We start from the raw sequence: 26,802 nt of genomic DNA on the forward strand, positions 1-26,802 counted from the left end.
TCCCTATGGTCTCTTTAACTAGCCGAATCAAACACTTCTACACATTGACGTTTCCTACAACTCCTATGCGATATTCAAAAAATACCGTTGCCCGTGATTGCTCCGGAATATACTCAAGTATATTCTGTGTCCGGTGGTCCGTGTTTGGAGTACCTGCAATGCGCATGCATGATAATACAAATAGAAAGAGGATCGATGACTACATTGTATACTAAAATTTGAAAGCGAGGCTTCGGAGTTCCTTCACTTCCGGGTTCCTGTGCACTGTTAGTGAACGGGTTGGTCGAAGAAGTGTCTAGTAGTAGTACATGAAGCGCACATTTTCAGAGCTACAGCAGCACCCAAGTTTGGAGTGTATCGGACGATAACCTCATTTGTCGTGTGTGAAGTGGATGTGTGTTCCTATTTTGTCGGGTGGGATTACCGTAGTGAATCCAGCAATTGCAATGCAGACTCTGCACATGTACAGTTTACACGTACACCGACACTACGTGTTCCGATACATGTACACACAACGCCGTGCAAATAATCTCAGCCACTACACGTTCGTGACACGACGTACACTATTAGTACCCCGTAGATGGTATTGTATACCTTCAAAAGTGAACTTGAAAGGTCATATTGCTGAAAGATTTATTCTTGAAAACACTGCAGTTTCAACTGACCATTTAACACCTGAAATTAAATTGAGACTAATGACTCGTGAATGTAGGTTATGGAATTGTACTGCCGAAGACTGCGAAGTTAGCGACCCATTCTGGGCATTTTACTGGCCTGGTGGACAGGTATTGACTAGGTGCGTATATTAACGACATCCATATGAATATTTATAACATTTATGGCCGGTGGACAGGTATTGACTGCTGTTGTAGATTTTTCTTTTCACTGAATTACAAGAATTCATTGTAGGCGATCATTGCAATTGATATAACTGAACTGATAAGGTTCACTAGTGCTATAGGCATGGCAAAGTGTCTGTCTATCTGTGTGTGTGTGTGTGTGTGTGTGTGTGTGTGTGTGTGTGTGTGTGTGTGTGTAAACAATTTAAACTCAAAAACCGTACGACAGATTGCCACAATACTTGGTGGGTGTACATGTATATTGCCTTTGGTGTCAAGTTGGGGAATTTCTAAATCAAAATGATCTTACCACCGGTGTGTGATTTGGGTAAAAAAATGTTATTTTTGGGTCAAAAACTACTAAGCAAATTGGGTTGAAATTTGGTGGGAACGTTCTTAGGGGTATTTAGATTAAGAATTGTTCATAACAATGTCACGATACCCCATCAAATTAGGTGTAAAAATGTGTCTTTGTGTCTATTCACATATAGTCTACTGTATATATTATACCATTCACATATAGTCTACTGTATATATTATACTATTCACATATAGTCTACTGTATATATTATACTATTCACATATAGTCTACTGTATATATTATACTATTCACATATAGTCTACTGTATATATTATACTATTCACATATAATCTACTGTATATATTATACTATTCACATATAGTCTACTGTATATATTATACTATTCACATATAGTCTACTGTATATATTGTACTATTCACATATAGTCTACTGTATATATTATACTATTCACATATAGTCTACTGTATATATTGTACTATTCACATATAGTCTACTGTATATATTATACTATTCACATATAGTCTACTGTATATATTGTACTATTCACATATAGTCTACTGTATATATTATACTATTCACATATAGTCTACTGTATATATTATACTATTCACATATAGTCTACTGTATATATTATACTATTCACATATAATCTACTGTATATATTATACTATTCACATATAGTCTACTGTATATATTATACTATTCACATATAGTCTACTGTATATATTGTACTATTCACATATAGTCTACTGTATATATTGTACTATTCACATATAGTCTACTACACATGTATATTGTACTATTCACATATAATCTACTGTATATATTATACTATTCACATATAATCTACTGTATATATTATACTATTCACATATAATCTACTGTATATATTATACTATTCACATATAGTCTACTACACATGTATATTATACTATTCACATATAGTCTACTGTATATATTATACTATTCACATATAGTCTACTGTATATATTATACTATTCACATATAGTCTACTACACATGTATATTATACTATTCACATATAGTCTACTGTGTATATTATACTATTCACATATAGTCTACTGTATATATTATACTATTCACATATAGTCTACTGTATATTATACTATTCACATATAGTCTACTGTATATATTATACTATTCACATATAGTCTACTGTATATATTATACTATTCACATATAGTCTACTGTATATTATACTATTCACATATAGTCTACTGTATATATTATACTATTCACATATAGTCTACTGTATATATTATACTATTCACATATAGTCTACTGTATATATTGTACTATTCACATATAGTCTACTGTATATATTATACTATTCACATATAATCTACTGTATATATTATACTATTCACATATAGTCTACTGTATATATTGTACTATTCACATATAGTCTACTGTATATATTGTACTATTCACATATAGTCTACTGTATATATTATACTATTCACATATAGTCTACTGTATATATTATACTATTCACATATAGTCTACTGTATATATTGTACTATTCACATATAGTCTACTGTATATATTATACTATTCACATATAATCTACTGTATATATTATACTATTCACATATAGTCTACTGTATATATTGTACTATTCACATATAGTCTACTGTATATATTGTACTATTCACATATAGTCTACTGTATATATTGTACTATTCACATATAGTCTACTACACATGTATATTATACTATTCACATATAGTCTACTGTATATATTATACTATTCACATATAGTCTACTGTATATATTATACTATTCACATATAGTCTACTGTATATATTATACTATTCACATATAGTCTACTGTGTATATTATACTATTCACATATAGTCTACTGTATACATTATACTATTCACATATAGTCTACTGTGTATATTATACTATTCACATATAGTCTACTGTATATATTGTACTATTCACATATAGTCTACTGTATATATTGTACTATTCACATATAGTCTACTACACATGTATATTATACTATTCACATATAATCTACTGTATATATTATACTATTCACATATAGTCTACTGTATATATTATACTATTCACATATAGTCTACTACACATGTATATTATACTATTCACATATAGTCTACTGTATATATTATACTATTCACATATAGTCTACTGTATATATTGTACTATTCACATATAGTCTACTGTATATATTATACTATTCACATATAATCTACTGTATATATTATACTATTCACATATAGTCTACTGTATATATTATACTATTCACATATAGTCTACTGTGTATATTATACTATTCACATATAGTCTACTGTATACATTATACTATTCACATATAGTCTACTGTGTATATTATACTATTCACATATAGTCTACTGTATATATTGTACTATTCACATATAGTCTACTGTATATATTATACTATTCACATATACTAGTACTGTATATATTATACTATTCATATATAGTCTACTGTGTATATTATACTATTCACATATAGTCTACTGTATATATTATACTATTCACATATAGTCTACTGTATATATTATACTATTCACATATAGTCTACTACACATGTATATTGTACTATTCACATATAATCTACTGTATATATTATACTATTCACATATAATCTACTGTATATATTATACTATTCACATATAGTCTACTGTATATATTATACTATTCACATATAATCTACTGTATATATTATACTATTCACATATAATCTACTGTATATATTATACTATTCACATATAATCTACTGTATATATTATACTATTCACATATAATCTACTGTATATATTATACTATTCACATATAATCTACTGTATATATTATACTATTCACATATAGTCTACTGTATATATTATACTATTCACATATAATCTACTGTATATATTATACTATTCACATATAATCTACTGTATATATTATACTATTCACATATAGTCTACTGTATATATTATACTATTCACATATAGTCTACTGTATATATTGTACTATTCACATATAGTCTACTGTATATATTATACTATTCACATATAATCTACTGTATATATTATACTATTCACATATAGTCTACTGTATATATTATACTATTCACATATAGTCTACTGTGTATATTATACTATTCACATATAGTCTACTGTATACATTATACTATTCACATATAGTCTACTGTGTATATTATACTATTCACATATAGTCTACTGTATATATTGTACTATTCACATATAGTCTACTGTATATATTATACTATTCACATATACTAGTACTGTATATATTATACTATTCACATATAGTCTACTGTGTATATTATACTATTCACATATAGTCTACTGTATATATTATACTATTCACATATAGTCTACTGTATATATTATACTATTCACATATAGTCTACTACACATGTATATTATACTATTCACATATAGTCTACTGTATATATTATACTATTCACATATAGTCTACTGTATATATTATACTATTCACATATAGTCTACTGTATATATTATACCATTCACATATAGTCTACTGTATATATTATACTATTCACATATAGTCTACTGTATATATTATACTATTCACATATACTAGTACTGTATATATTATACTATTCACATATAGTCTACTGTATATATTATACTATTCACATATACTAGTACTGTATATATTATACTATTCACATATACTAGTACTGTATATATTATACTATTCACATATAGTCTACTGTATATATTATACTATTCACATATACTAGTACTGTATATATTATACTATTCACATATAGTCTACTGTATGTATTATACTATTCACATATAGTCTACTACACATGTATATTATACTATTCACATATAATCTACTGTATATATTATACTATTCACATATAGTCTACTGTATATATTATACTATTCACATATAGTCTACTGTATATATTATACTATTCACATATAGTCTACTGTATATATTATACTATTCACATATAGTCTACTGTATATATTATACTATTCACATATAATCTACTGTATATATTATACTATTCACATATAATCTACTGTATATATTATACTATTCACATATAGTCTACTGTATATATTGTACTATTCACATATAGTCTACTGTATATATTATACTATTCACATATAGTCTACTGTATATATTATACTATTCACATATAGTCTACTGTATATATTATACTATTCACATATAGTCTACTGTGTATATTATACTATTCACATATAGTCTACTGTATACATTATACTATTCACATATAGTCTACTGTGTATATTATACTATTCACATATAGTCTACTGTGTATATTGTACTATTCACATATAGTCTACTGTATATATTATACTATTCACATATAGTCTACTGTGTATATTGTACTATTCACATATAGTCTACTACACATGTATATTATACTATTCACATATAATCTACTGTATATATTATACTATTCACATATAGTCTACTGTATATATTATACTATTCACATATAGTCTACTGTATATATTGTACTATTCACATATAGTCTACTCTATATATTGTACTATTCACATATAGTCTACTATATATTATACTATTCACATATAGTCTACTGTATATATTGTACCATTCACATATAGTCTACTGTATATATTATACTATTCACATATAGTCTACTACACATGTATATTATACTATTCACATATAGTCTACTGTATACATTATACTATTCACATATAGTCTACTACACATGTATATTATACTATTCACATATAATCTACTGTATACATTATACTATTCACATATAGTCTACTGTATATTTTGTACTATTCACATATAGTCTACTACACATGTATATTATACTATTCACATATAGTCTACTGTATATATTATACTATTCACATATAGTCTACTGTATATATTATACTATTCACATATAGTCTACTGTATATATTATACCATTCACATATAGTCTACTGTATATATTATACTATTCACATATAGTCTACTGTATATATTATACTATTTACATATAGTCTACTGTATATATTATACTATTCACATATAGTCTACTGTATATATTATACTATTCACATATAGTCTACTACACATGTATATTATACTATTCACATATAGTCTACTGTGTATATTATACTATTCACATATAGTCTACTGTATATATTATACTATTCACATATAATCTACTGTATATATTATACTATTCACATATAGTCTACTGTATATATTGTACTATTCACATATAGTCTACTGTATATATTATACTATTCACATATAGTCTACTGTATATATTATACTATTCACATATAGTCTACTGTATATATTATACTATTCACATATAGTCTACTGTGTATATTATACTATTCACATATAGTCTACTGTATATATTATACTATTCACATATAGTCTACTGTATATATTATACTATTCACATATAGTCTACTGTATACATTATACTATTCACATATAGTCTACTGTATATATTATACTATTCACATATAGTCTACTGTATACATTATACTATTCACATATAGTCTACTGTGTATATTATACTATTCACATATAGTCTACTGTATATATTGTACTATTCACATATAGTCTACTGTATATATTATACTATTCACATATAGTCTACTGTATATATTATACTATTCACATATAGTCTACTGTGTATATTATACTATTCACATATAGTCTACTGTATATATTATACTATTCACATATAGTCTACTGTATATATTATACTATTCACATATAGTCTACTGTATATATTGTACTATTCATATATAGTCTACTGTATACATTATACTATTCACATATAGTCTACTGTATATATTATACTATTCACATATAGTCTACTGTATATATTATATTGCAAAGATGAAAACTGGCAAGGGTAGGCAAATTAATAAAGATTCCAAAAATGTATGCCTACATTTGTAGCAACAAGACCATGCCCATAGCAAAAGCCAAGTACAGTTGTGCTACAGCGCCATTGGCAATGTTTTTGTTACATTTCTTTCAGGTTTCTTCTTGATAACCCATCTTATGTAAGTGGTAAATGTGTTTTAGATATTGGCAGTGGATGTGGTGCTAGTGCTATAGCTGCTGTCAGACTTGGGGCAAAACATGTCCTTGCTAATGACATTGACCCTGGTGAGTGTACATCATTGTCAGACTTGGGGCAAAACATGTCCTTGCTATTAATGACATTGATCCTGGTGAGTGTACATCATTGTGTTATCATATGTAGAGTAGACAAATTGCAATATAATAGATGATCAGGGCCATGCTAACACTTACAGTGGATTTGGACTTAAGCCAGACACAAACTAAAACTGTTATTGTTCAATGTGGGTGACAGTAGGCAATAGCCTTGGTATGGATATAATCACCAAGTAACTCCACCTGTGTCATATAATATCATGTTACAGCAACATGTAATGATGTATCCCACTGAAGGTGTATAATTACATGTACATGAACACCAGTGTCCTCATGCAACATGTTACAACCAGAGATGAACTGAAAATGTTCCTGTATGAGGGGAAATGTTGTTAATGTGCTTGCTGAGACCATAGACCCTATGAAATGTCTTTCTGTACTGTCGTACCTTTGTGTAATCAATATCTGTAGCAAGTTCACTTGAATTCACTACAGTCCTCTCTTATTGCAAAAGTTCATCAAATATGCAAATTAGCAATTGAATCGATACCATCATATCTTTGCTTGGTCAATATGTTTAGCAAGTTTCATCAAATTTGGTGCAGTCTTTCTTGGTTTAGGCTCTAATTGCCAAAGTTCATTAATTATGCAAATGAGTAATGAATTGACAGCACTTAATTTCTTTAAGAATGTTCATATCTCTGTATGATCAATATCTTTGCCAAGTTTCATCAAATTTGATAAAGCCATTCTGGATGCATAACATGAGTTGGAAACATTCATTAATTAGGCAAATTAGCTCTTACACAAGTTAACATCTTTTAGTGCTTTTATATCTTTGTATGATCCGTAGATGTAGCAAGTTTCATTGAATTTGGTGCAACTGTTATGCATACATAGCCCCACATGTAAAATCATTAATTATGCAAATTATCATTAATTATGCAAGCCACTCCTAGTACCAAAAACTAATCAACACTATTAGTTACAGCCTGACAATGCCACATAGTAAATTGCAGAACATTTGCTTCAGTACTTTTTAAGATATAAGTGGAACAAAATTTGTGCACAGACACACAGACATCGCCACGACATTACCTCCCATATGGGAACTAAAAATGGTTTTACTTGATGTCTATCATAGTCAGTTGAAAGCCTGCTTTTTACAGTTGTGACATCACCACCAAGTTTAAGATGAATCCGATTGGTAGTTAGAAGTTCACATATCATGTCTTTTACAGCTAATTTGCATATCATTAATTGGATCATCAGATCTTCATTAAAATCCCTTAGAAATATCCAGACCAATTTTCACGAGAATCTGTAAAGTAGGTTTTAAGTATTATTTACTAAAAATCATTTTATAACTTTATTTCCATATGATAAAAATACACATTTCTCCATACATGTACATAATAGTGCTATTGTTCAGTTGTGCTAAAAATGATGAAAATTGTACTACTGTTTCTACACTCACCTGATTGTTATCCATAGCTAGCCAAATGTGCTGACTTAGTACCATAACTTGACTCTCTCATACCAAGCTATTATACACGTGGCAATATCATATTTTCTCTGTAAATGCATATTTAATAGTTGTCTGACAGTGTTTAATTTATCTATCAGTTGCAGAAAAAGCTATACAAATGAATGCCCAGCTCAACAATGTTACCATGGAAACTAGTTCACAGAATCTGATTGGTCAAACAGACCAACTCTGGGATACATTACTTCTGGGAGATATGTTTTATGACACTGACTTCACATCTTTGGTAACTGATTGGCTCATCAGGCTCATATCAAAGAAACAATGTTGCATTTTGATTGGTGATCCTGGCCGAGTATTCCTAAACCAGCATCCAATCAGAGGACGTCTTCAAAAACTTGCAAAATACAATTTGCCTGAACAATGCAAGGAGGAAAATCATGGATTCTGTGAAGCCGTTGTATGGAGACTTGAATGAAGAAAACATATAACCCAATATATGATCAAATAACTATATCTTCTTTAACAACTTTACAAGACATTGACTATAGTTGGATGGGATATGTTTTGAAGGTGGTCCTACTACAGTTGCAGTGCATTATACTAGGATGACAATATACAAGGTATTTACAAGCAAGCCTACAGCCATAGATTAGTTTATCCACAGCATTGGCCATGTGTAGATTATTTCAAGCAGTATGCTGAACTTCACATGACAGACATATATTGCTACATGTATACACTGACAGACATATATTGCTACATGTATACACTGACAGACATATATTGCTACATGTATACACTGACAGACATATATTGCTACATGTATACACTGACAGACATATATTGCTACATGTATACACTGACAGACATATATTGCCATACACTTGACAGACATATATTGCTACATGTATACACTGACAGACATATATTGCTACATGTATACAATGACAGACATATATTGCTACATGTATACACTGACAGACATATATTGCCATACACTTGACAGACATATATTGCTACATGTATACACTGACAGACATATATTGCCATACACTTGACAGACATATATTGCTACATGTATACACTGACAGACATATATTGCTACATGTATACACTGACAGACATATATTGCTACATGTATACACTGACAGACATATATTGCCATACACTTGACAGACATATATGTACATGTATTATGATTATAATTGTAGTCTATGCTTGATATAATGTTTTTCTTTATCTCATAGTGGTAGATTCTGTGTGGTAGATTCTCACAGTGGAAGATTCTCATAGTGGAAGATTCTGTGTGGTAGATTATGTGTGGTAGATTCTCACAGTGGAAGATTCTCATAGTGGTTCTGTGTGGTAGATTCTCATAGTGGAAGGTTCTGTGTGGTAGATTATGTGTGGTAGATTCTCACAGTGGAAGATTCTCATAGTGGTTCTGTGTGGTAGATTCTCACAGTGGTAGATTCTGTGTGGTAGATTCTCATAGTGGAAGATTCTTAGTGGTAGATTCTCACAGTGGGAGATTCTGTGTGGTAGATTCTCATAGTGGAAGATTCTCACAGTGGAAGATTCTCATAGTGGTAGATTATCACAGTGGTAGATTCTCACAGTGGAAGATTCTCATAGTGGAAGATTCTCATAGTGGTAGATTCTCACAGTGGAAGATTCTCATAGTGGTAGATTCTCCTTCAATTGCCAGCACCATTTAGTAAAGAAGTTTATTGAGGGAAACTTTGTTTTGAAAGTGTTGTGTGCTTTGTCTCCTTTTCACCATTTTTTTTGTGGCTGGTAAATAGTAAACTCATTTCACTTTGTAGTTTGTATGTGTGTGTATTTTATTGACAGCCATCCAATACACCAAAGTGACTTTCACAAAACTGTATCATTACAAAATACTCTGAATAAAGACATTACTATTATCATTTACAGTTTGCAGTCTACAGTATACTGTTTACATAATCATTAAAATCCTGTTCTGTTTGTGTACAAACAAATCCTCCCCACCACCACCACCCCACCCCGGTAGAGAGAGCAAATAATATTTGTATATACTGGCTCTTGCCTTATTAATTCCATTAAAATAAATGGTGCCCAAAAAAGAATGTAATATGTACATAATTATATAGTTCATGTTATTTTCTCTATTTTGTTGTGATGTCTGAATTCACATCAGATTCAGTCTGACTGTAACGCGTATGTGTCTGAGTTCACGTCAAACTGAGTCTGACTGTAACACGTGTCTGAATTCACGTCAAACTCTGTCTGACTGTAACACATATGTGTCTGAGTTCACGTCAAACTCAGTTTGTCTGTAACATGTGCAGAATTCACGTCAAACTGAGTCTGACTGTAACACATACATGTCTGAGTTCACGTCAAACTCAGTCTGACTGTAACACATACATGTCTGAGTTCATGTCAAACTCAGTCTGACTGTAACACATACATGTCTGAGTTCACATCAAACTAAGCCTGACTGTAACATGTGTCCGAGTTTACATCAAACTGTGGTAGTATGGTTGTAACACAAACAACTGTTGTACTTTGTGTGTTGCATGTAGTGAATTATTAGCCCCAATGGGTACTGACTGGAGGGGCGATTACGTTCAGTTCTGTGGGTGAATGCATTCACCCTCATACCTTTGGCATGCACCAACTGAGTTCAACCAAACCATGGCACAATGGCAACATTCTAAAATGTATGTCAGACATACATGTATATACTTTAATCATGACATGGTTTGAATATAAGAGGCATATTCATGTCACTTAATTTCATGACCTTAACCTGTACAGTAAAATGGCAGCCATATTTGTGATAGAAAAGCACATTTTACATTGATTTCACCAACATTCAAACACACAGCTACATGATTGTGGCACTGGAGTAGATTGTACTTGAACATACAAACACACAGCTTCTGTACATGACTGGGGCACTGGAGTAGATTGTATTTCACAATACAAACACACAACTTCAGTAAATGTCTTTCTTCCCTCTATTGTCTACCATATTGAGTATGACACAATTGTAAACATTTTAAAAATGAACATATCACACATTTTGAAATGCCTTTGAAATTTCATTTCTTATACACCCATTAATTTTTACACTTGTTACTCAACATAAACATTGACTTATCTGAGTCCGAGTCTAGTGACTTGTTTTTCTACCAAATTATTAATCTATCAACATCTGTATAAACACTTTGATGGGTCTAATACATAAAAACATATGAAGACATGTACATGTATGTTTGTTTACAAAATTTGATGCATTATTCTTGATATCACCAAAACTACAGCTACTTACGTGTAAGTGTTTTTCTAAAGTGGCAATATCAACACAAAATAAAATTACAAGACAACTTTTCCAAAAAACAAAAACCATCACAATCATTTACAGATTTGAGGTCAATACAGTAATAAATGTCACAACCTTACTAGTTTTGTGTTTCAGTCTTGATGATTATAAATATATATATATATATATATGTCTATATATGTCTATGTTTGGAATTGTATTCAGTGATTTATATGAAGGAATCCATTGAGTAGTTATTCAATATTTCATAATTATGTAAATAAATGTCATCAAATATAAACATTCTATAATTACTTTGGTAGTTACAAATACTTTGTTTAAGTTTAATAGTTTGTAACATTCCATGGTTTCAGATACCATGCCTTTATTTATCAAGGATGTCTTTTTTTGTGGGATCTTGTCGTTTCAGGAAATCACTGTTGAGGAGACGAACAAACAGCACAACATTCACAGACATCATGACAATCAGGCCAAGTATTGCTATGGCAACAAGAACCAGAGATATTTCCCTGTGATTCATAGCTACCCACCATGTCATCCATAGGAGTGTGCCAAATCGAAAGATGGCAAAAGTCACAATGTTAATGGAGCTAATTAGCCGATAGAGGGCACTGTTTCTTGAAACATCACACATCTGTAGGAGTTGTCTTCCATGGAGGAAAATACTATTGACCTCACAAAACAGAGCCACAACAGCATAGTATATGAAATTCTTTGTTCCAAGTGCTATGCTAAAACAACTAATAACCTGTTGAGAAATAATAAGGTGTATTAATTTAATAGAGGATACATGTACATTTAAAGTAGATCTGAGGTAAGTTTGGGTACTAAGCATTAATACATACAATGTATTAGAATAAGAATTATAGACTGACCTTGTCAGGTGACAGCCATTATTTGTATCAACTCAATGTACTACATGCATGATACATATCAAAACAACCAAAGAATCATTTCAATCAATTTTTCCATTTCATTTCCATGTCTGTGTATGTGATTCTTTTATGTGATGCCACTTTTAACTGTATACAAAATGCCAATTGAAGAGTGTTCTGCTCTTGTACTTCACCATGGTTTACACCACAATATACCCTATGTGATCTGGACTATTCTATAACCTCAGCATTGTTTGAATTGATTAAAGAAATTATGAACTCCTAACTTTGTTTTTTCCCAGAATGCCTTGTTCCAGTGTACAGAAGGCCTCTCTTACGCTAGATATGCCAATTTTGATAACTTTATTGCAGAGAGGTTGCACAGTGTAGGGTTGTCAACTCTATTGCAGAGAGGTTGCACAGTGTAGGGTTGTCAACGCTATTGCAGAGAGGTTGCACAGTGTAGGGTTATTAGCGCTATTGCACAGAGGTTGCACAGTGTAGGGTTATTAACTGTATTGCACAGAGGTTGCTGTGTAGGGTTGTCAACTCTATTGCAGAGAGGTTGCACAGTGTAGGGTTATTAACTTTATTGCAGAGAGGTTGCACAGTGTAGGGTTGTCAACTCTATTGCAGAGAGGTTGCACAGTGTAGGGTTGTTAACTTTATTGCAGAGAGGTTGCACAGTGTAGAGTTATTAGCGCTATTGCAGAGAGGTTGCACAGTGTAGGGTTGTCAACTCTATTGCAGAGAGGTTGCACACTGTAGGGTTATTAACTCTATTGCAGAGAGGTTGCACAGTGTAGGGTTGTTAACTCTATTGCACAGAGGTTGCACAGTGTAGGGTTGTCAACTCTATTGCAGAGAGGTTGCACAGTGTAGGGTTATTAACTCTATTGCACAGAGGTTGCACACTGTAGGGTTATTAACTCTATTGCAGAGAGGTTGCACACTGTAGGGTTATTAACTCTATTGCAGAGAGGTTGCACACTGTAGGGTTATTAACTCTATTGCACAGAGGTTGCACACTGTAGGGTTGTCAAATCTATTGCACAGAGGTTGCACAGTGTAGGGTTGTCAACTCTATTGCAGAGAGGTTGCACAGTGTAGGGTTGTCAACTCTATTGCACAGAGGTTGCACACTGTAGGGTTGTCAACTCTATTGCAGAGAGGTTGCACAGTGTAGGGTTTTCAACTCTATTGCAGAGAGGTTGCTGTGTAGGGTTGTCAACTCTATTGCAGAGAGGTTGCACAGTGTAGGGTTGTCAACTCTATTGCAGAGAGGTTGCACAGTGTAGAGTTGTCAACGCTATTGCAGAGAGGTTGCACAGTGTAGGGTTTTCAACTGCATTGCACAGAGGTTGCTGTGTAGGGTTGTCAACTCTATTGCAGAGAGGTTGCACAGTGTAGGGTTATTAACTCTATTGCACAGAGGTTGCACACTGTAGGGTTGTCAACTCTATTGCACAGAGGTTGCACACTGTAGGGTTGTCAACTCTATTGCAGAGAGGTTGCACAGTGTAGGGTTATTAACTCTATTGCAGAGAGGTTGCACAGTGTAGGGTTTTCAACTGTATTGCACAGAGGTTGCACACTGTAGGGTTGTCAACTCTATTGCACAGAGGTTGCTGTGTAGGGTTGTCAACTCTATTGCAGAGAGGTTGCACAGTGTAGGGTTGTCAACTCTATTGCAGAGAGGTTGCACAGTGTAGGGTTATTAGCGCTATTGCACAGAGGTTGCACAGTGTAGGGTTGTTAACTCTATTGCAGAGAGGTTGCACACTGTAGGGTTGTCAACTCTATTGCAGAGAGGTTGCACACTGTAGGGTTATTAACTCTATTGCAGAGAGGTTGCACAGTGTAGGGTTGTTAACTCTATTGCACAGAGGTTGCACAGTGTAGGGTTGTCAACTCTATTGCAGAGAGGTTGCACAGTGTAGGGTTATTAACGCTATTGCACAGAGGTTGCACAGTGTAGGGTTGTCAACTCTATTGCAGAGAGGTTGCACAGTGTAGAGTTGTCAACGCTATTGCAGAGAGGTTGTACATTGTAGGGTTGTCAACTCTATTGCAGAGAGGTTGCACAGTGTAGATTTATTAGCGCTATTGCACAGAGGTTGCACAGTGTAGGGTTGTTAACTCTATTGCAGAGAGGTTGCACAGTGTAGGGTTATTAACTCTATTGCACAGAGGTTGCACACTGTAGGGTTGTCAACTCTATTGCAGAGAGGTTGCACAGTGTAGGGTTTTCAACTCTATTGCAGAGAGGTTGCTGTGTAGGGTTGTCAACTCTATTGCAGAGAGGTTGCACAGTGTAGGGTTGTCAACTCTATTGCAGAGAGGTTGCACAGTGTAGAGTTGTCAACGCTATTGCAGAGAGGTTGCACAGTGTAGGGTTTTCAACTGTATTGCACAGAGGTTGCTGTGTAGGGTTGTCAACTCTATTGCAGAGAGGTTGCACAGTGTAGGGTTATTAACTCTATTGCACAGAGGTTGCACACTGTAGGGTTGTCAACTCTATTGCACAGAGGTTGCACACTGTAGGGTTGTCAACTCTATTGCAGAGAGGTTGCACAGTGTAGGGTTATTAACTCTATTGCAGAGAGGTTGCACAGTGTAGGGTTTTCAACTGTATTGCACAGAGGTTGCACACTGTAGGGTTGTCAACTCTATTGCACAGAGGTTGCTGTGTAGGGTTGTCAACTCTATTGCAGAGAGGTTGCACAGTGTAGGGTTATTAGCGCTATTGCAGAGAGGTTGCACAGTGTAGGGTTGTCAACTCTATTGCAGAGAGGTTGCACACTGTAGGGTTATTAACTCTATTGCAGAGAGGTTGCACAGTGTAGGGTTGTTAACTCTATTGCACAGAGGTTGCACAGTGTAGGGTTGTCAACTCTATTGCAGAGAGGTTGCACAGTGTAGGGTTATTAACTCTATTGCACAGAGGTTGCACACTGTAGGGTTATTAACTCTATTGCAGAGAGGTTGCACACTGTAGGGTTATTAACTCTATTGCAGAGAGGTTGCACACTGTAGGGTTATTAACTCTATTGCACAGAGGTTGCACACTGTAGGGTTGTCAAATCTATTGCACAGAGGTTGCACAGTGTAGGGTTGTCAACTCTATTGCAGAGAGGTTGCACAGTGTAGGGTTGTCAACTCTATTGCACAGAGGTTGCACACTGTAGGGTTGTCAACTCTATTGCAGAGAGGTTGCACAGTGTAGGGTTTTCAACTCTATTGCAGAGAGGTTGCTGTGTAGGGTTGTCAACTCTATTGCAGAGAGGTTGCACAGTGTAGGGTTGTCAACTCTATTGCAGAGAGGTTGCACAGTGTAGAGTTGTCAACGCTATTGCAGAGAGGTTGCACAGTGTAGGGTTTTCAACTGCATTGCACAGAGGTTGCTGTGTAGGGTTGTCAACTCTATTGCAGAGAGGTTGCACAGTGTAGGGTTATTAACTCTATTGCACAGAGGTTGCACACTGTAGGGTTGTCAACTCTATTGCACAGAGGTTGCACACTGTAGGGTTGTCAACTCTATTGCAGAGAGGTTGCACAGTGTAGGGTTATTAACTCTATTGCAGAGAGGTTGCACAGTGTAGGGTTTTCAACTGTATTGCACAGAGGTTGCACACTGTAGGGTTGTCAACTCTATTGCACAGAGGTTGCTGTGTAGGGTTGTCAACTCTATTGCAGAGAGGTTGCACAGTGTAGGGTTGTCAACTCTATTGCAGAGAGGTTGCACAGTGTAGGGTTATTAGCGCTATTGCACAGAGGTTGCACAGTGTAGGGTTGTTAACTCTATTGCAGAGAGGTTGCACACTGTAGGGTTGTCAACTCTATTGCAGAGAGGTTGCACACTGTAGGGTTATTAACTCTATTGCAGAGAGGTTGCACAGTGTAGGGTTGTTAACTCTATTGCACAGAGGTTGCACAGTGTAGGGTTGTCAACTCTATTGCAGAGAGGTTGCACAGTGTAGGGTTATTAACGCTATTGCACAGAGGTTGCACAGTGTAGGGTTGTCAACTCTATTGCAGAGAGGTTGCACAGTGTAGAGTTGTCAACGCTATTGCAGAGAGGTTGTACATTGTAGGGTTGTCAACTCTATTGCAGAGAGGTTGCACAGTGTAGATTTATTAGCGCTATTGCACAGAGGTTGCACAGTGTAGGGTTGTTAACTCTATTGCAGAGAGGTTGCACAGTGTAGGGTTATTAACTCTATTGCACAGAGGTTGCACACTGTAGGGTTGTCAACTCTATTGCAGAGAGGTTGCACAGTGTAGGGTTTTCAACTCTATTGCAGAGAGGTTGCTGTGTAGGGTTGTCAACTCTATTGCAGAGAGGTTGCACAGTGTAGGGTTGTCAACTCTATTGCAGAGAGGTTGCACAGTGTAGAGTTGTCAACGCTATTGCAGAGAGGTTGCACAGTGTAGGGTTTTCAACTGTATTGCACAGAGGTTGCTGTGTAGGGTTGTCAACTCTATTGCAGAGAGGTTGCACAGTGTAGGGTTATTAACTCTATTGCACAGAGGTTGCACACTGTAGGGTTGTCAACTCTATTGCACAGAGGTTGCACACTGTAGGGTTGTCAACTCTATTGCAGAGAGGTTGCACAGTGTAGGGTTATTAACTCTATTGCAGAGAGGTTGCACAGTGTAGGGTTTTCAACTGTATTGCACAGAGGTTGCACACTGTAGGGTTGTCAACTCTATTGCACAGAGGTTGCTGTGTAGGGTTGTCAACTCTATTGCAGAGAGGTTGCACAGTGTAGGGTTATTAGCGCTATTGCACAGAGGTTGCACAGTGTAGGGTTGTTAACTCTATTGCAGAGAGGTTGCACACTGTAGGGTTGTCAACTCTATTGCAGAGAGGTTGCACACTGTAGGGTTATTAACTCTATTGCAGAGAGGTTGCACAGTGTAGGGTTGTTAACTCTATTGCACAGAGGTTGCACAGTGTAGGGTTGTCAACTCTATTGCAGAGAGGTTGCACAGTGTAGGGTTATTAACGCTATTGCACAGAGGTTGCACAGTGTAGGGTTGTCAACTCTATTGCAGAGAGGTTGCACAGTGTAGAGTTGTCAACGCTATTGCAGAGAGGTTGTACATTGTAGGGTTGTCAACTCTATTGCAGAGAGGTTGCACAGTGTAGGGTTATTAGCGCTATTGCACAGAGGTTGCACAGTGTAGGGTTGTTAACTCTATTGCAGAGAGGTTGCACAGTGTAGGGTTATTAACTCTATTGCACAGAGGTTGCACACTGTAGGGTTGTCAACTCTATTGCAGAGAGGTTGCACAGTGTAGGGTTATTAACTCTATTGCAGAGAGGTTGCACAGTGTAGGGTTTTCAACTGTATTGCACAGAGGTTGCACAGTGTAGGGTTATTAACTCTATTGCACAGAGGTTGCACAATGTAGGGTTTTCAACTGTATTGCACAGAGGTTGCACAGTGTAGGGTTGTTAACTCTATTGCACAGAGGTTGCACAGTGTAGGGTTGTCAACTCTATTGCAGAGAGGTTGCACAGTGTAGGGTTGACATTAGTGAAAATGACTGCGAGGCTAAGAAAGGTATAAACCAGGTATATTATGTACATGTACTTGCGTTTAGGCTATGGTATTGCTGGCAGAAGGCCAAGTACAGACCTTATATACTGGTGTAGGTGCAAAACAGAAATATATATGAACTTGACAAGAGTGTTTAGTCTAACAATGCCATTGCCAACAGAAAGTTTAAGAAAATGTGTAAAAATAACATATAGGAACTTACTATTATATGATGGAGTAATAATGGCCATACATCTTTTATCTTCTTAAGTCCTATCACGTCTATTAAATCATGCAAGAAATAACCTGGGGAGAAAAAAATAAATATTTCTTTGATTAACTATTATGTTATTACCATACATTTATAGAGATAGAACTATAGATATTGTGTATCTGGTGTCATATGTAAATACTAAAGACACTATACATACTGGGTAATATCATGAAATAAAGCAATTCTCGTCAGACTCTATCAAGCTCAGACTCTATGAAGCAATCTCCTCAGACTCTATCAAGCAATCTCCTCAGACTCTATCAAGCAATCTCCTCAGATTCTATGAAGCAATCTCCTCAGACTCTATGAAGCAATCTCCTCAGATTCTATCAAGCAATCTCCTCAGATTCTATGAAGCAATCTCCTCAGACTCTATCAAGCAATCTCCTCAGACTCTATCAAGCAATCTCCTCAGATTCTATGAAGCAATCTCCTCAGACTCTATGAAGCAATCTCCTCAGATTCTATGAAGCAATCTCCTCAGACTCTATGAAGCAATCTCCTCAGACTATATGAAGCAATCTCCTCAGACTCTATGAAGCAATTCTCCTCAGACTCTATCAAGCTCAGACGCTATGAAGCAATCTCCTCAGACTCTATCAAGCTCAGACTCTATGAAGCAATCTCCTCAGACTCTATCAAGCTCAGACTCTATGAAGCAATCTCCTCAGACTCTATCAAGCTCAGACTCTATGAAGCAATCTCCTTAGACTCTATGAAGCAATCTCCTCAGACTCTATGAAGCAATCTCCTCAGATTCTCTCAAGCAATCTCCTCAGACTCTATGAAGCAATCTCCTCAGACTCTATGAAGCAATCTCCTCAGACTCTATGAAGCAATCTCCTCAGATTCTATCAAGCAATCTCCTCAGATTCTATGAAGCTTAGACTCTATGAAGCTTAGACTCTATGAAGCAATCTCCTCAGACTCTATCAAGCAATCTCCTCAGATTCTATGAAGCAATCTCCTCAGACTCTATGAAGCAATCTCCTCAGATTCTATCAAGCAATCTCCTCAGACTCTATGAAGCAATCTCCTCAGACTCTATCAAGCAATCTCCTCAGACTCTATGAAGCAATCTCCTCAGACTCTATCAAGCAATCTCCTCAGATTCTATGAAGCAATCTCCTCAGACTCTATGAAGCAATCTCCTCAGACTCTATCAAGCAATCTCCTCAGACTCTATGAAGCAATCTCCTTAGACTCTATCAAGCAATCTCCTCAGATTCTATCAAGCAATCTCCTCAGACTCTATCAAGCAATCTCCTCAGACTCTATGAAGCAATCTCCTCAGATTCTATCAAGCAATCTCCTCAGACTCTATGAAGCAATCTCCTCAGATTCTATCAAGCAATCTCCTCAGACTCTATCAAGCAATCTCCTCAGACTCTATGAAGTAATCTCCTCAGACTCTATCAAGCAATCTCCTCAGATTCTATCAAGCAATCTCCTCAGACTCTATGAAGCAATCTCCTCAGACTCTATGAAGCAATCTCCTCAGATTCTATCAAGCAATCTCCTCAGACTCTATCAAGCAATCTCCTCAGACTCTATGAAGCAATCTCCTCAGATTCTATCAAGCAATCTCCTCAGATTCTATCAAGCAATCTCCTCAGATTCTATCAAGCAATCTCCTCAGATTCTATCACTCACCTACAGCGACAGCCAGGCCAATAGTTTAATATCACTCACCTACAGCAACAGCCAGGCCAATGTTTTACTATCACTCACCTACAGCGACAGCCAGGCCAATAGTTTACTATTACTCACCTACAGCAACGGCCACAAGAACTTCACCAAGAATATTATACCTGTGTATCAGATCTTCTATCATTTCGGGATTTCTGTATAAACTGTAAAAGAGATTAAATATAGAACTAATATAAAAATATAGTTAATTTGCATAATGTACATATAGTTTATTAACAGAAGTTATTTCTGTGAAGAACACTTTTGCATTAGCTTATCTGAAGACATGCGAAGGACTATACATGTAAGTGCTACTACACTATTTGCTATCCTAAATGTAGCCTACCTGTAGATGCGACGGACTATAAGTGCTACTACACTATTTGCTATCCTATTCAACTGACAAGCTTTCCAAAATAAACAATCCCATGGTGAACACATCACTTAACCATCATAAAATCCATTTTGATGCCAGAACTGCTATTTTGTATATTATGTGTAATATGAGAACTGGCGTTCTGAAGTTATCTTGAATATAATGATAGCGACCACAATGATTGACACGCAACTTTGTTTTGAACATTATGCAAATTAGTTGACCACACAACAATGCGTTCAAATATAGTAATCCGATGCTTTTTTTGGACATTAAATGTAAAATCTTGAAAAATTGCATTTCTAGTACAAAATTCAGTTTTATTCATCTGTAAATTCCCGACATTATATTCCTTGCATGAATTCCCAGGTGACATATAATAACAATATTATAGTACGCGTCGCGCTGATCATATCCTTGCACCTCGGGCATATCAAGGCAATACTATGATATGTCAAGCTGGTCTGCTTGTAGTTTTGAACTTCAGTGTTTTTTAATGAAAATCAAAATGTTTAGACCTTCATTTACACATTACCAGAAATATTGCCAGTAAACTGTCCAGTCTTTCCAATCTATCCAGTCTTTCTGACTCTATATGTTATGTCATTAGACCCATAGACATATTACACACACAGACACACACACAGAGTCTGACTGGTCCCTTTGCTAATATGGTACATGTATCTGTTCTTGTCGTGTATGCTAGTGATAGCCAATTATCTCACATGGTAAACCTCAATACATATTTGAATGTTACCTGAATACACAAGTCATTGATATGTTCTAACCTACATTGTACATGTCAACTATGCAAGGATGACATGATAATTCTATTACTTGACTAAGTTACCCTATCGGTATATGCATACATGTTATGATTGTACAGTATAAATGTATTTAATTTGCTAATTGATAGCCACTGGTGACAATGATTGATAGAAATGTTCTGAACTATAGATTACACAACTACAATTTATCTTGTGGTATGAGGACCATCCATGAATTGGCTATAAATTAGCTTGACAGACATAGCAAATGTGTATGTTTTTTTATTTTATATATATTTAAACTTTATTTAAAGAGGGTTAAAACTCATACAGATAACCTGGTTAGCTAAAAGCTAGTCTTCCCCAGGGCCCTCTAAAAGACAACCAAAACAGGATAAAGTAAAACACACAGAAATACAAATATAAGACAAATACAATATACAGGATAAAACAGACAGAAATACTCATTTAAAATATGCTTCAGAATCTATCAATTAGTTTTAAAAGCTTATTAAAAGTGATTGCACCAGCATGTCTTAATGTTCTGGACGTTGACATTAATTTGATTGTGGGGACATATAGGACATTGTTTTGGCTGCTGAGTCTGGTATTGCGGGATGATACATTATTGATCCTTGTAAACATGTCTGAAATATATTGAGGTGTCAAATTGTTAAGTGCTTTGTAAACAAGGCAACTGGTTCTGTATTTGACTCTTGTGCAGTCATAATCCTGCAGCCGTTAAAAGTGGTGCAGATGGAGCCATTCTGGGGCATCCATAATCACTCTGAGGGCCATTTTTAGCTCCTGTATGGCAGCTGATGTCGTGGCGATGTCTGTCTGTCTGTCTGTCTGTGCAGATGATATCTCAAAAAGTACTGAAGCAAATGTTCTGCAATTTACTATGTGACATTGTCCGGCTGTAACTTAGCACTGATTAGTTTTTTGGTGGGAGTGGCTTGCATAATTAATGATTATATAAATGGGGCTATATATGCATAATGGCTGCACCAAATTCAATGAAACTAGCTACATCAACAGATCATACAAAGATATAAAGCACTAAAAGTCGTTAACTTGTGTCAAGTTAATTAAGGGCTAATTTGCATAATTAATGAATGTTTGTATTAAACTCAGGTTATCCATCTAGAAGGGCTTTATAAAATTTGATGAAACTTGCCACAGATATTGATCATACAGAGATTGATAGTTCTTAATCCAATTTAGTGCTGTCAATTAATTTGTCATTTGCATAATTAATGAACTATCATCTTTGCTTCGAAGTAGTAGACCAAGACATTTACAATGTACATGTAGGATTGTCAGTTCAGTGTGACCTGTCAAATTTGAATATGACCTATCATATGCAAAATGTTTCAACAGTTTCATGTGCCCCATGACCATTTCCTGACGTGGAGAGCACGTCATGGCCAGTTTAGAAACTATGTGATATTATTATTATTTATCCATGTGATTGGTTACTTATTAACAGACAAATCAGAAAGGGTTTCCATCGATACCACAGCCATTACGGCAAAGCATCTTCCCTTTCACGGGCGAAGCAATGATCAAATAGACCACATTGGTGGACAGTCTATGCTGAAAACTTCACTTAGATAAATTCATACTGCCACATCAGATTTCATTCTCATTAAAACGGAAACGTTTTCTTTTTGAGCTTCATTACTAGATCGAACGCATTACGTGAATTTAGCGTTCACTATATGTGCATGCTCTTCATCTGAGGTGAACATTATAGGTTCACATGTTGTTAAGGTATCATTCAAGAATAAACAAATATCTTGGTGTATACTGAGTTAACAGTTCTCAGCGACACAAAATTTATACCAAATACCTTTACAACTGTGTCTCTGTCAAATTGAAAGTTCACGCCGTCGTTCATGTCATGAAAGTTAGTTTGTGCACTGCAGTATTGACTATTGTATTGTAGTGTAGATTTTTATGTACTCTGTATGGTTCAACTCCAAGAACCGTCCTAACAGAGATTCATCCAGAGTTCATTCTCAGAGCACATATTTTTAGAGTGATTACCATAGAAAATTGAAAGTCTAGAAAAAGTATATAAATGTTTTCTTGTGACATTTTGGAAGTGCACACTATGTATGTGTATGCAGTGCGTGGGAGAATGACGTGTTCATGTAGCTACATGTAAACATTTGTAACATATTTAGTGTACATCTGAAATACATTTAGTGTGCATGCAAATTTGGAAAAGACGCACCATAATGAGATTTTGACGTTAATTTTGACAGGAACACATCCCAGGGATGCATTAGAAAAAAGTGACCGCAACCTCTGCCTATACCAAGAAAGACTGCCCAAAATTTGATAATAATTGCTAAAGATATCAATTGAGCCAAGATATGGTGGTATCTAGTCAATTAATTGCTAAATTACATATTTGATGAAATTTTGCAATAAGGGATATGTATATCTCTGAACGGGAGCATTTTCAGTTCATCTCTGGTTTGCAATACAGTAATTCTCACAATATTGCAAGAATTACTCCAGACAGTATTAGTCAATGTGTGGTTGAATGAAAGCTTTGTAAAACATTTTTTGGGGTCATTTGACACACATTTTTTGGACCTGACCCACAATTTTGGAAGTGACGGGTCATAGATGACCCACACTACAATTGTATGCAAATGTGTTTAGCAACATGACCACGCCTATAGCAACAGCCAAATGATTGCATATATTGCATAGATAACAACAGGGTTGGATAGGCAACTGCATAATCATTCAGCAAATATCTAGCATGGATCAGCATGTGGGTATAAATATTTTTACAAACTGTACAGTTGTGCTACAACGCCATTGGTGCTTTTTTTATAATGTCCCAAAAAAATCTATGATACCCAGAAAAATGAAAGTCTTGGGACACTATGTCCCACTCTTTCAAAAGGCCTAGGCTGGCTGCAACACTTGTAGTAATGCCAAAAAGTCTGTCAGATTTGATTGATTTAAGCAGGCTATTATTGTATCTCACATCCAGTGTATCTTTAGGAAGTCTGGCAAGTCTTTGCATGGTACCTACTAGCATAGTCTTGGTTTTATCTGCATTAATCACCATTTTCTTGTCTCTACATCATGTGCTTACATTTTCATAGCAATGTTTAGCTTTTGTTCATTTTAACAGAGTTAAGCACCCCTTACACTCCTGTCTTCTTTGTGTTTAAAGATACCAATTTTAGGAGTCAACCATGACTACATGTAGCTATCTAGATGACAGGTTGGGCTGCACGATTTTCCACAGAAAATGTTGCCAGCCCAAAGAGAGGAAAAGAATTGTCTCATCACAGAAAGTCTTTGTTGGAAGAAACAAGAACAAAATGCTGCCCTGCATGTATTGAAAGTGACTTTGGAAAGGCAAACTTTGGCAAATGGTTTTTGCATGACTCAAAATAAAAATATAACTCAAAGCTTTGTTAATCTTGTGGTAAGACCTTGGATCTGGGGTTGCAGAATAAAGCTGTAATGGGTACCTCTAGCTCTGTCTGGGCTAGCGCCCTCAGTGGTGATCTTAGGTCATTTTTAGAGTACGTAGAATAATTGGTATAGCACAGTTAGGCAAAAATGTTACGATGTTATTTTCAGACTATGTTTTCATCAATTATTGTTCTATTGAATACAGGAGTATGTACACATATTTTCAATCAGGGTAACACATCTATATAGCACCAGCATGTATACTTTTGGTTCTAAAATTTCAAGATGTTCCAATAGCAAGAAGGCACCCCACCCCTCCCCCAGTTGCTCTGCTCCCTTGTAGTTTCTGCTTACTTTTATGATTTTACCCACTACTTTGATTAATAGAAGTACACTCCTGAAGTTGTCAGCTAACCAATCCTGACATTTTGTGAAAACTGCATTTTCAAAACAGAAGCACACATGGGATTCTTTTATTGGATTGGTGCCTGTTTTTATTTGCATAGAACTGTACAGAATCATAACAAGCTGACAGATTCTAGAAACAGGATTGTAATTGCTTTTTTCTACTTGGCGAAAAAAATCCTGGTAAATTTTGGCAGAAAAAAAAATGCCAAAAAAAAGTTTTTATGTTGGCTCCGATTCCTCCAGCTATTCCCCCACCCCCTTGAGTGTTGTCCCTTGCAAGTAACATACACACACATATATGGTATATTTTATTTTATTTGACACAAAACTATGTATGAAATACATTTTTTTGTATATGTAGTCCATGGCCAAAAAAACACCGATGACGAAGTAAACAGCAAGTATTATAATATGCATGTTAACTAACTTACAGAACATTAACAGCAACAACAACAACAACAACAACAATAACAATAACAACAACAGGGTTAGAGTTTACAATACTACCATTTGTTAGCAATGAACCATGGATTAATACGTATTAGTGAGACATCATGAATGAACACAGCATGCAGCACAGGGTCTTCTTAATACATGTAGTTGATCCTTTGATAAGTTTTGAAAAAAAATGTATCACACATGAATAATATACATGTATTAGCGTTATATATAGCAAAGGAAAATTCTGAATGGTCTGAAACGAATAGATAAACTTGAATTGTTTTTGATACACTCAGTACGTGACTATTTATTTTAGTGTGTTATGTCGTACGATATATCACATGATTGTGTGGTACTATGGATTACGTAACTATGCTATCAGCAACAATATACATGATATAACCAATGTCTGCCTGACTGATAACAATCAATTCTATACACAAAAATACTTTTGTAAATGCCACTCACCAAAGTAGCGACCATGTCCCTACAATCATTGCATGTACGAATGATGTAGCAATATTCCTCCACTTGTCCTGTGCTTTGGCCATCTTCTCCGGAACGGGCACTAAAGTCGTCGCAAGATTAACACAGTGAAAGGTAGCTGCTGCACCCACCACCACAAGCACGGCATAGCTTCCTACAAGCGATGGCGAATCGCCAACGTAATGATATCTTGGAGGATTCTGTACCGAGTCCATGGTCGCTGACAGGCGATATTTTAAGTGTCAACACTGCATGCACTGTCTCTAGATCCGTGTACTTGTTAAACTCACATTTGGGCGTGGA

The 26,802-nt window shown here is 35.2% G+C and overlaps 2 protein-coding genes across 2 annotated transcripts; one reads left to right on the top strand and one right to left on the bottom strand.

The window, feature by feature from the left end:
* Positions 1-284: 284 nt before the first annotated feature.
* Positions 285-12,768, top strand: LOC144449557 (electron transfer flavoprotein beta subunit lysine methyltransferase-like). Its single transcript, XM_078140107.1, has 4 exons — positions 285-796; positions 7,222-7,352; positions 8,988-9,470; positions 12,594-12,768. Exons 1-3 carry the CDS (start codon positions 393-395, stop codon positions 9,323-9,325), a joined length of 873 nt encoding a protein of 290 aa, XP_077996233.1. The 5' UTR covers positions 285-392; the 3' UTR covers positions 9,326-9,470; positions 12,594-12,768.
* On the bottom strand, positions 12,549-26,714 carry LOC144449824 (TLC domain-containing protein 2-like). Its single transcript, XM_078140398.1, has 4 exons — positions 26,482-26,714; positions 20,650-20,732; positions 18,829-18,911; positions 12,549-12,932 (listed from the first exon to the last, which is right to left on the bottom strand). The coding sequence occupies exons 1-4, from the start codon at positions 26,712-26,714 to the stop codon at positions 12,549-12,551; spliced, it is 783 nt and encodes a 260-aa protein (XP_077996524.1).
* Positions 26,715-26,802: the final 88 nt, after the last annotated feature.

This window comes from Glandiceps talaboti, chromosome 18 (assembly GCF_964340395.1).
Source record: "Glandiceps talaboti chromosome 18, keGlaTala1.1, whole genome shotgun sequence".
Lineage (NCBI taxonomy): Eukaryota > Metazoa > Hemichordata > Enteropneusta > Spengelidae > Glandiceps > Glandiceps talaboti.

What these genes read in the sequence shown, in the direction of transcription:
- LOC144449557 (XM_078140107.1), top strand. Translation starts at nt 393, where the DNA reads ATGTGTGTTCCTATTTTGTCGGGTGGGATTACCGTAGTGAATCCAGCA. An exon ending in GGTGGACAGGTATTGACTAG is followed by an intron (nt 797 to 7,221) that starts GTGCGTATATTA and finishes CATTTCTTTCAG; the next exon opens with GTTTCTTCTTGATAACCCAT. An exon ending in TGCTAATGACATTGACCCTG is followed by an intron (nt 7,353 to 8,987) that starts GTGAGTGTACAT and finishes TTTATCTATCAG; the next exon opens with TTGCAGAAAAAGCTATACAA.
- LOC144449824 (XM_078140398.1), bottom strand. Translation starts at nt 26,714, where the DNA reads ATGGACTCGGTACAGAATCCTCCAAGATATCATTACGTTGGCGATTCG. An exon ending in GGGACATGGTCGCTACTTTG is followed by an intron (nt 20,733 to 26,481) that starts GTGAGTGGCATT and finishes TCTCTTTTACAG; the next exon opens with TTTATACAGAAATCCCGAAA. An exon ending in TATTACTCCATCATATAATA is followed by an intron (nt 12,933 to 18,828) that starts GTAAGTTCCTAT and finishes ATTTCTCAACAG; the next exon opens with GTTATTAGTTGTTTTAGCAT.